At 42.0% G+C, this 12,345-nt stretch overlaps 1 protein-coding gene across 4 annotated transcripts in view; it reads left to right on the forward strand.

Moving 5' to 3' along the window:
• Positions 1-12,345, forward strand: part of nin (ninein (GSK3B interacting protein)) — a 163,315-nt gene that overhangs the window by 63,503 nt on the left and 87,467 nt on the right. For all 4 annotated transcript variants that reach the window (XM_078233948.1, XM_078233946.1, XM_078233947.1 and 1 more), the window contains exon 4: positions 749-903. In XM_078233948.1, the coding sequence (XP_078090074.1) occupies positions 749-903 (155 nt within the window). The remainder of the gene's footprint in view (positions 1-748; positions 904-12,345) is intronic.

Below are 12,345 nucleotides of genomic sequence, written 5' to 3' on the forward strand. Positions count from 1 at the left end.
CCTACACCTCTCCGGGATATATGTTCTCCTCCAATTCTAGGCAACTGTGAGCAACTCTGATTTTAATCACTCCGCCATTACCAGCCGTGCCTTCAGCTGTCAGGCCTTAGCACTGGAATTCAATCCCTAAACCTCTCAGCCTCTCACTCTCCTTTGATTCCTTACTTGAAACCTCCCACTTTAACCAAGCTTTTAGTCATTTGCTCTCCTAATTCCTAATGTGGCTTAGCATCAAATTTTGTTTGGTAGTGCTTTTATGAAGCACCTTGAGATTGTTTACTACATTGAAGGCACTGTACAGATACAAACTCTTGTGGTTGTACCAAAAAGAAGTACATTGTATCCAGTTGAACTAAGTACAGAGGTTGAAGTCCTCTTAAATGTGGAAAGAAAACATGAGTAATGGATGACTCTATTAGCAATAATTCCATATTCATCATTCTACAATTATTAAATGATGTTCTGTCAGAACGATAATTGGCTTCTTTCCTTATTCTAAATTGCAATCTGCTCTTGCCCAAAGTCTATTCATGCATTTCCAATAGAAGACATGCCATAGTGATCGGGAATGATAACCCTGGTCAATTGTATCATTCTTATTGCAGCACTGATTGCCATGACGTCAGTCTGGGCAGGGCTTTTGTGAAATTTACTGGATAAAATTGGTGAGCTAGCTGAAAGCCTCTAAAGCTTATGCTAATGCAATTTGAAATGATTAGGCTGACGAAAATGCATTGTATTCCTGCAGATTCTACGGAAGTACAGCCAAAATATGTCAAAGATGGAAAACGATATGGGCGAAGAACAGCACCAGAATTTCAGGATTCAATGGAAGTCAAAGTCACAGAACCTTTAGCTGATGAAACACAACCTGAGGATGCTCCTTCTGGGGATAATATTGAGGTGGGCTGAAATGGTTTGTGTTGTTAATTCAGGTGTTTTTGAGGAAAATTCCAATTAATTTAAAATTTGGTTTTGGGTGAGATAAATTTCTAGGCATTGATTTTTGTCCTTGATATTACACAAGAGTTTACTTATTAGTGTCACAAACAGGCTTACATTAACATTACAGTAATGATGTTACTGTGAAAATCCCCTAGGAGTTCCCTGAGGAGTCCAGACTAAATGTAGTCTTCAAGTGAAGTGGAGTTAGAGGAGAAGAGATGATTGGACCAAGCTTTTACATTTCATTTACTGCAGAAGCATATATTATGTTGCTTATTTATGGTGGCAGGAGGCAAAAGCAAAACCTGTCTCAACACTTTGCGCAAGGTTGGAAATGTGCCTCAGCTGTGGAGAACAACCAGTGTGTGGCAATATCAAATTTAAAACTCACTTTAAAATCTTAGTTTTAACTTTTTACTCACTTCTTGCGGATAGCGAAGAGCATTGTCGGGCAATACAGCAGGATATAGATAGGCTGGAAAATTGGGCGGAGAGGTGGCAGATGGAGTTTAATCCGGATAAATGCGAAGTGATGCATTTTGGAAGAAATAATGTAGGGAGGAGTTATACAATAAATGGCAGAGTCATCAGGAGCATAGAAACACAGAGCGACCTAGGTGCGCAAGTCCACAAATCCTTGAAGGTGGCAACACAGGTGGAGAAGGTGGTGAAGAAGGCATATGGTATGCTTGCCTTTATAGGACGGGGTATAGAGTATAAAAGCTGGAGTCTGATGATGCAGCTGTATAGAACGCTGGTTAGGCCACATTTGGAGTACTGCGTCCAGTTCTGGTCGCCGCACTACCAGAAGGACGTGGAGGCGTTAGAGAGAGAGTGCAGAGAAGGTTTACCAGGATGTTGCCTGGTATGGAGGGTCTTAGCTATGAGGAGAGATTGGGTAAACTGGGGTTGTTCTCCCTGGAAAGACGGATAATGAGGGGAGATCTAATAGAGGTGTACAAGATTATGAGGGGGATAGATAGGGTGAACGGTGGGAAGCTTTTTCCCAGATCAGAAGTGACGATCACGAGGGGTCACAGGCTCAAGGTGAGAGGGGCGAAGTATAACTCAGATATTAGAGGGATGTTTTTTACACAGAGGGTGGTGGGGGCCTGGAATGCGCTGCCAAGTAGGGTGGTGGAGGCAGGCACGCTGACATCGTTTAAGACTTACCTGGATAGTCACATGAGCAGCCTGGGAATGGAGGAATACAAACGATTGGTCTAGTTGGACCAAGGAGCGGCACAGGCTTGGAGGGCCGAAGGGCCTGTTTCCTGTGCTGTACTGTTCTTTGTTTTTTGTTCTTTAAATTTCCTCCTTATTTGTTCTCTCTCTCTCACTCCACCCTCCCCCCAATGGTTTATGGGTACTGATACTAAGTGACAACAACTTCTTTGGGGACTTAAGAATTTTTTAAAAACCAAAGCAAGCAGTCTTCACCATAGAACTAATTCAGAAATATACCTTTAATCAGGCCACAAACAACTGCTGGGCAGAGCAGGTTAAAGCAGAGCAGGAGAACAAGGCAACATGAATATATTTTGATCGAAGTGATTTGCATTGAATTAAGCAACTTATTATTTTATTAAAAAGATCTCTGTAATGGCTGCTTTGGGAACAGTTGTGATTATGGATGAGTGTAGTCCAAAAACACCCACGAGTCTTTACATCAGCCAGGACAAAGTAGTCCATTTGATTGGAACCCACCCTAAACATTTACTCCCTCCACCACCGACGCACAGTGGCAGCAGTGTATAAGATCTACAAGATGGTCTGTATCAACTCGCCAAGGCTCCTTCAACAGCACCTTCCAGTCGCACAACCTCCACTACCTAGAAGGACAAGGGCAGCAGATGCATGGCAACACCATGACTTGCAATTTCCCCTCCAAGTCACATGCCATCCTAACTGGAACTATATCTTCATTAATTCACTGTTGTTGGATCAAAATCCTGGAACTCCCTACCTAACAGCACTGTGGCTGAGTCTATACCACAGTTCAAGAAGAGGTTCACCACCACTTTCTCATGGGCAATTAGGGATGGGCAATAAATGTTGGCCTAGCCAGTGGTACCCATATTCTATGAATGGATAAAAAACACACTAGAAGCAGTTGCATGAGTTGGGCCTTGAACTCTTGGTTGAACTGTGAGACAGTTGATAGGGGAGGCTGGGGGAGATGTATATTTAATTTCAAAGAGATCAAGTGTGGGTGGAGATGGTATGAAGAGAGCTGAGGAAAGCACAGTTTTTATGTTTAATTTGTAAGCTGGTGGGATTCGGAGGCTGAATGGCGGTAAGAGCCTTGAGGAGAATATAAGAGTAAGATTTAATTTTGGGAAAAGATTGCTGGGAGGGGGGGAGAAATAAAAGGGCTAAAGTTACCAGTTGATAATGCTGGAAGACAGCTGAGAAACCAGAGCTGCCTGATTGTACAATAATTGTGACAAGTTTACATAGGCAAAATCCAGTATAAAGGTGTACATAGGGATATAATGGGGGAAGGGAAAATTGTTTCAAAATGTGACATAGAAAGTACATATAGGTGCAGATAAAATATAGATAGACATGTGGGATGTTTTACATTGAAAATTGGGCATGAAACCAAAATTGTTTTGTCCAAATGTGTGCTTTAGCGAACTTTGTTCTTTACAGAGGCCAGGGAGGAACATGATGCCTATAGGGTTGCACTATCACAGTATGTCTAAAATAAAGATGAACAACAGCTGGAAGCTCTACTTACTTGGGTGAAATTTGATGAGTCTGTGACTGTTGCAAAACAAGTTATTTAAACAATTAGCAACAGGAGCTATTTAAGCAATTAGTTGCTATGATGTTCAGTGACATTACTGTCTGCAAACTGTATTGAAACGTTTGTACACTATCTGCATTGAGGTTATTTGTGTCACTGGTCCCACTAGTTTAGCTACTCTTTTCCAGGAGCTCTGTATCTCTCAATGTGTGTATAAGCTGCATGAACAGCTGGCAGGAAACCTGCTTTCACAGTCATGCTGGATATGACATTCATTCTGTAGCCAAATGGACTGCCCCACACTACATTGATGCGGCACCGTGGTTAGCATTGTTGCCTCACAGTGCCAGGGAGCCGGGTTCAATTCCTGCCTTTTGTGACTGTCTGTGTGGAGTTTGCATGTTCTCCCCGTGTATGTGTGGGTTTTCTCCGGGTGCTCTGGTATCCTCCCACAGTCCAAAGATGTGCGTGTTAGGTGGATTAGCCATGGTGAATGCGCGGGGTTTTGGGGCTGTGTGGGATGCCCTTTTGGACTCAATGGGCCAGATGGCTTCTTTCTGCAGTGTAGGAACTCTGTGGTTCTATAGGAGTACACACTGAACTGTTTTGGCCTCATCCAGTTCTCCTGGGTTGGCTCTAAAATGCACAGTGGGTGGGTTTCTCTGACCCATGCCGTTGACGGGATTTTCCAGTCCCATCGAAGGCAACTATCCGCACCCCAACCCCCCCCCCCCCCTCCACTGGCGAGCCACTGGAAAACACGCCCAGATGGGGAGAGGGTCAGTATTCTGCGGGGGGGGGGGGGGGGGGGGGGTATCCCATCCTAGATAGCCCGTTGAGTCTGGAAAATAAATTAAGGTGCTGATTCTGCCTGACCGAAGTAAATAGGTGGGGTGCTATTCTTATGATGTAATTATGTCAAGCTAAATAATCTAAAGTTTGACTGGAATCTAACATCATCTTGGGTATTAGCATAAAATAGTGATAGAAAATTGATAGTGAAGTTCATGGAAAAGAAAATGATGTGGGATATAAAAGGGGTTGTCAGTTCACCACAGCAGCATTCCTCGAAAGCAAACGTTTGTTGTGGTGGTATTCGGTGAACAGAGAATAAATCGGCCCGAACTCTCAATGCCACTGAACGCACAGATTGAATGTTAGTTTAACATTCATCCAAACAACAGCATCTCAGGTCCTGGTGTGAGTCTCATAACAACAATATCCTGACTGTGAAGTGATGGAGCTGCCAATTGAATCAATTTGACAATATTCTAATCCACTGGGCTGCGGCAGTTTTCTTTTCCTGACGGGTTACCATTTCTCTTTTGGCTTGATCATGGCCTGTCAGGTCACCTATAAATTTTCCTTTCTCACAATGTGAAAACAGCCCTGATGCCTGATCCTACCTCATTCTTCTTTCATGGGGGCTGTAATGACCCTTTACTGTTGCTGTGAATAATGCAGGCTGGCGAGTATATGGGAGATCTTTATTCTTTGGCATTAAAAATGAGAATTATGCTAATCTTGGGGAATTTTCCAACCCCATCCCCTCTTCCTTCATCTATTGCTCATTCTTTATATTTAGAATATGGAATCATATCTTTTAAGGTAACCTGCTATTTTTGAGACTCCTTTCCAGATTTAAAGATTGAGCCTTTCCCCCTAAAGTTAGTCTGTTTCATTTTACCTATTTTTTTGGACTGGTGGGCGTGCTGTATGTTTCCAACTTTTCCTCCATTTATTTTGGATCTTCAGTGCTGTTTCTTTCACCTTCCATATTTGTTGCCTTTTTCTTTGAATTGATTTGATTTATTATTGTCACATGTATTGGGATACAGTGAAAAGTATTGTTTCTTGCGCCATACAGACAAAACATACCGTTCATAGAGTATATAGAAGAGAAGGAAAGGATAGGGTGCAGAATATAATGTTGCAGTTAACGATAGAATGAAGAGGAAGATCAGATTAATATGTGATAGGACCATTCAAAAGTCTGATACCTGAAACAAGGCACCTGTATCATTTCTATATCCTCCAAAATTCTTTATAAAATGTTAATTAGGCATTTGATTTGATTTATTATTGTCACATGTATTAACATACAGTGAAAAGTATTGTTTCTTGCGCGCTATACAGACTAAAACATACTGTTTATAGAGAAGGAAAGGAGAGAGTGCAGAATGTAATGTTACAGTCATAGCTAGGGTGTAGAGAAAGATCAACTTAATACAAGATAGGTCCATTCAAAAGTCTGATGGCATCAGGGAAGTAGCTGTTCTTGAGTTGGTTGGTACGTGTCCTCAGACTTTTGTATCTTTTCCTTACGGAAGAAGGTGGAAGAGAGAATGTCTGGAGTCCGTGGGGTCCTTGGATTATGCTGGCTGCTTTTCCGAGGCAACGGGAAGTGTAGACAGAGTCAATGGATGGGAGGCTGGTTTATGTGATGGACTGGGCTATGTTCACAGCTTTCACCGTGCTTTTAAGCATTTTAGCTAATGACACTTCTGTTCTTGTGATTGCTATTAATAGCTTCAGTTGATTCATTCCTCCTTACAGGTGACTGTTGTTCTGTTAAGAGTTTTGCATTTATTCAATCAGTTCATTTACTCTGTGTGGTTACAGTATCTTCCTTTCCTATACTTTATTCTCTCCCCCTCCCCCTCGCACCCCAACCTTCTCTTCCATCCTACAAAGCTGCTCCATTGTCTTAACGTTTTTCAGAATTGAAAACTGTAGCATTCTGTAACTGTATAGATAGTCCAAAGATGTGCGGGTTAGGTTGATTGGCCATGCTAAATTGCCCCTTAGTGTCAGCGGGATTAGCAGGGTAAATATGTGGGGTGATGGGGATAGGACCTGTGTGGGATTGTGGTCGGTCCAGGCTCGATGGGCCAATTGGCCTCTTTCTGCACTGTAGGGATTCTATGATCAACAGATTTCTTACATTTTCAGTGGTTTCTATTATTGTTTTGTTTGTGTCAGGACGATTGTAACACACAAAATCATTGCAACGGCTGAAATTTTAACTATAAAAATATCAGCAGTTCTTGTAATTGTTGTTAATAAATTCATATGAAGAAAACCAGAGTCCACCCTAACGTACTCAACTGGAGTATTGTGTCCAATTTGGGGCACTGCACTTTAGGAAGAATGTAAAGACTTTGGAGAGGTTGCAGAAAAGATTTACATGAGGGATAAGGAACTCCAGTTCTGTGGGTATATTGGAGAAAATGGAGTTGTTCCCCTTAGATGAGATTAAGAGGAGATTTAATAGAGGCATTCAAAACCATGGGGGACCTAGACAGCATAGATAGGGAGAAACAGTTCCTGTTGGTGGAAGAATCGAGATCCAGAGGACTTCATTTTAAGATGAATGACAAAAGAATGAAAGGCAACATAAAGAAGAACTATTTCTTTATGCAGCGATAGTTAATGTTCCACGTGGTGTGTAAAATGACTATTGCCTTAAAAGCTTGGTTTACAAAAAGATAACATCAGAGGGCACATGAGTATAGCAAGCCATAGCGTACAAAGGTATTTCTTCAAACATATCCCATTGAGGAAAAAAAATGTATGGATTATCATTTTCCAAGTTACCTACATACATGGTCTATAGGGAGAATCACACATGAACAGAAAACTGTTGTTTGTTCTTGTCTGCCCTTATGCATGCATTGCATACACAGCCTTTGAAGCATTCAGGTCTTCCAATGGTATGTGAGTTGTTGGCTGTTCATCTGTGTAATGACTCAGGAAGCCCGACTGGAAAGGAACATAGTTTATTACAGAATGCAAAGTAAAAGCACTATTGTGGTGTACACACACTAGTCCCTGCCTGGGACTATAGTTCAGTAAGAAGTCTCACTACACCAGGTTAAAGTCCAACAGGTTTATTTGGTAGCACAATAGTAGCACTATAGTTCAGCAGGCCCAGTCCTGGGTCTGGCTTATAAAAGGCTCAGCTAATGACTTGCAGCTGGACAGGCCACTGCCTGTTACCAGGGGAATTCATACTCAACGAGACCCACAGGGAGATCAATCAGTGATTCCCCATGCACCTTGCGGGGGTTATCACAGTCTGGTGTCTGTTGGTTCCTGGGATGTTGTTGCCTCTCCAGGGAATGTCATTACCATGACAAGTGTTGCTGCTGTAGTAATTATTGCTACTGATCCACTGGGGAAGAGTTGACCTCTGGGACTGGTGGTTGTTCAGTTCTTGTTCAGCTGACAAAATCAAATCTTTCTCATCAGCTGTTTGTCTGCTGTGAAGGAGTATCTTGTCCGATTGTACCTGTATGTCTGTGTTTGTGACGATATTATATGTCTGTGTACATATCGTCACTGTGTATAATAGAGGTGACAGCCACTCTGCACAGGTTACAAGTTGTCAAGTGGCCTAACTTTTGTTGAATTTGTTGAATGTTTGCACTGTGGCCGACTCTCCAACTCTTAGCCCTGGCAATGATTTGGCAGCTTTATCAAAGTGAAGTTTGGCTTTCTGTTGTTTTGCTTTGCTTTTATCACTCACTCCTATTACCGTATGTGACTTCAGCAGATTTTTAGCCGTTGGAAGAGTAATTGCTGGACTAAGTCCATGTCTTCAGTAGTGTATTCCTTCAATCTAAGATTGCGTTGTACACACCTGTGCTGGAAATACTCAATTTTTGGATCATCTCTTTGGCAGTTTTCACTGCTGCCTCGGCCTTTCCATTTAACTGGGAGTGATGTGGCGATATTGTGTAGCGCTGAATTTCCCAGTCATTTGCGAAACCCCTGAATTCTTCATTCATGCACTGAGGGCCGTTGTCACTTCTGACACCGTGGCCGGAACTCTACCACCTCACCCACCATGGAATCGGAGCGGGCGAGGGACCGACAACAGAAATCTCTGTTGATGTCAGGCGGGAATTTCGGGTCTCGCCCGAGCGAGGCCATAAAATCCCGCCTCATATTCCACGTGGTGTGTTAAATGGCTACTGCCCTAAAGCATTCATTTTAAAAAAATGACAATAGAGGTTACATGATTATGGCAAGCCATAATGTACAGTGCAATTTCTCCAAACAGTTAGAATCTGGAATGTGTTGCCTGAGACTGTGGTGGAGGCAGATTCCATCATGGCTTTCAAAGGGCAATTGGGTAAGCACCAGAAGAGTAAACATTTGCAGAATTGCAGGAAAAGGGTGGGGGAGTGGAAATTGCACTTGCAGAGAGCAGGAATGGGCAAAACAGGCCAAATGGCCTCCTCCTGCGCTGTTACCATTTCCTTCCTTCAGCCAAAAAACACCAAGAAAAGTATATGGGTTAATTTGTCATTCACCACACCATTGTTTTTAAGGTCTTGCTATGCACAAAATGACTGCTACATTTACCCATGTAACATTAATACTTCAAATTAATTCTGTGTGTGTGTGTGTGAAGTGCCTTAATGCATTTTTAAGGCTTTGAGAGCTGCAGAGTTCCCACAGCTTCTGACTGAGATGAAGTGTAAAGGAAGAAAAAAAATGGTGTAATTCACAAACTTTGGATTTCCCAAGGTGCTTTCCAGCCAATTAAAATACTTCTGCAATGGAGGAAGCACTGTAGACAATTTGCTCTTCCAATTTACACAAGCTGACCAAAATACATTGTTTCTGTTCACATATGTTCAGGCCCACTGCTGATCATATAAGAAATGCCCTATATATGATTTGTGGTATTCTATACTATATTAAAGGCACTAGTAGTTAAGCTACCACCACACTCCCTAAAGCCTTACAGGGAATGAGGATATTCTGGCAAGAACAGAGCTGAGAGGAATCTATCACCAACGTGAGTTGTGTGTTGCAATGCTAAGCTCGTGAAAACCCCTGGAGATTTGTTAAATGAAATATTGATATTCACTGCTGGGAAAGACCTGAATATTTGCTCAATGACTTGGAAGATATAAAGCTGCTTTGATTCTTTGACCATCTCCCTGCTTTTTAATTTTATTGAACAGTTGGAAGCAACTGTAAACTAATTGGAGTTTCTTTTTCATCAAAGATATTCAACTGAGCAAAAACAAAGATGGGAACAAATCTCTGATTATTCAGCCATAAATAGAGTATAAGCACAAACTGCCAAGTGTACACAAAATTACTTCTGGCTGATGAGCTCATTCAGACTGGGATCATGTTACACACAGTCCAGAATTATTTAAGATAACTCGGAGGGAAACTTTTCAAATCTGTAGTGATTGCACGATATGTAATTATCACGGCTCTGGAAGGAGCAGAGATGCTCGAAGCTGGAATTCCAGTTTCCTCAATTATAACAAAGCTTATTTTGTGACTGCACTATACTTTCATGTTTTGAATTATAATTTGATTCAGTGTTGGACAAGAGTTGGAAATGTGGTTCTTGGTGATTTAATGAAAATGAAATAAGCTAATGTTGAATGCACATTAGCGTAAAACCCCCCCCCCCAGTTCCTTTTTAGAAAAAATGTAAAGTTTATTTATTAGTGTCACAAGTAGGCTTACATTCACGCTGTAATTAAGTTACTGCGAAAATCCCCTAGTCGCCACACTCTGGCGCCTGTTCGGGTACACTGAGGGAGAATTTAGCATAGTCAGTGCACCTAGCCAGCACGTCTTTTGGACTGGGAGGAAACCGGAGCAACTGGAGGAAACCCATGCAGACACGGAGAGAACGTGCAGTCTCCGCACAGACAGCAACCCACCCAGGAATCGAACCCGGGTCCCTGGCGCTGTGAGGCAACAGTGCTAACCATTGTGCCACCATGCTGCCCCACACATCAGTAACAGTAGCATGCTTTTATACAGCTAGTTTGATTAATCAAGAAAATGTGTTTAGATTGCTGGAAACGAACATTTTTATTTAAAGTACTTGCTTTATGTGTTTTCCTTTTTCTTGATTTTAAACTTCAGAGCTACGGAGCTTGAAAACTTGCATTGAATGCTTTTTCACAGATATGCGTTCTATCTGATGCTGCTTGTTTTCTTCTATACAACTGTCTGTCTGTGTCACCTGTCTCTTAACACTTTCCATCATTGTCAAACTTGCTTAGACCATTATACCACTTCTATGACATAGCTCAGTTTTAATTCTGTGCATCGTCGAGTCTGCACATTATGGTTGTAAGCTTTGAATCAAATCTTTGGAAATCAGTATTTCACTTTCAATATATTTTCTAAAACAAAATATATATTTTATCTGATGGTTTTTCTGGTTCTTGTTTTTATTTTTTCCTCTACGGTCCCACATAAGTAATGTTTCCAATTTGAATGGGACTTAAAACCTCTAAATTCCATTTCTTTTTTGGTGTTGCTTGAGTGCACCAACATAATCGTGGCGTGTTTGCTAATCAAGATCTTTAAACATGAATTTTATTTGACACTAACTTTCTGCACTAATAATATCCATGGAGTCCTCTGATTTCAGGATTTAAAACCATAAGAACTGGGAGCAGGAGTAGGCAATTCAGCCCCTCGAGCCTGCTCTGACATTCAGAACATGGCTGATCTCATCTCGGCCGCTTTCCTGCCTGTTCACCATAGCCCTTAAAACCCTTAGTAATTAAAAATCTGTCCACCTCTTCCTTAAATTTACTCAATGTCCCGGCATCCACCACGCTCTGGGGTAGTGAATCCCACAGACACACGACCCTTTGAGAGAAGTAATTTCTCTCATCTCTATTTTAAATCTGCTACCTCTTATCCTAAAACTATGACCCCTTGTTCTGGATTGCCCCACAAGAGGAAACATCCTCTCTACGTCTACCCTGTCGACCCCTTTATCATCTTGTACACCTCAATTAGATTTCCTCTCATTCTTCTAAACTCCGGGGAATATTGGCCTAAACTGCCCTTTGTAAGACAAACCCCTCATCTCTGAATCCAAATTCGTGCTGTTTTCATTTGGCATCCACATATTAATATAGAACAAACAATATGCAGTTTAATTGTTTTTACCATGTTTTGGAGAAGCAGTTTGCGCAGAATTTGAACTAGATTTGATAATACAACAAGCAATTTATTAGCCCAGTGTGGTTTAATTTGTTGTGACAAGGACTACAATAAGATTAGTTGGTCTGAGTAGGTCATGAGTAACAGCAAATTTCTGTTCAAAATTGGTTGGGTTTCCTGTTTCTGACCACGTATCAAATCAGCAAAAGCCAGGTGGAGCTTAAAGCCCTCACCCCTGCCCGGGAGTGGGCTGGGAGGTAAGGAGGCCATATAATCAGGTGAGAAGCTGCAGCGTGGAGAATCTATTGCTTCCCTGACTCCCCCCGATTAATGTGGAGATGCCGGCGTTGGACTGGGGTAAACACAGTAAGAAGTTTAACAACACCAGGTTAAAGTCCAACAGGTTTATTTGGTAGCAAAAGCCACAAGCTTTCGGAGCGCTGCTCCTTCGTCAGGTGAGTGGGAATTCTGTTCACAAACAGGGCACAAAGACACAAACTCAATTTACAGAATAATGGTTGGAGTGCGAATACTTGCAGCTAATCAAGTCTTAAATGTACAAACAATGTGAGTGGAGAGTTAATCCCCCCGATTAAGTCGGGGATGGGGGAAGGTCCACCCCAAGGCTGATCAAGGCCCATAAATGGCTACTTAAAGGCTACACAATCTGCCTGCAGATTCAGGGGATGCCCTCCTAATTG

Source organism: Mustelus asterias, chromosome 18 (genome assembly GCF_964213995.1).
Source record: "Mustelus asterias chromosome 18, sMusAst1.hap1.1, whole genome shotgun sequence".
Lineage (NCBI taxonomy): Eukaryota > Metazoa > Chordata > Chondrichthyes > Carcharhiniformes > Triakidae > Mustelus > Mustelus asterias.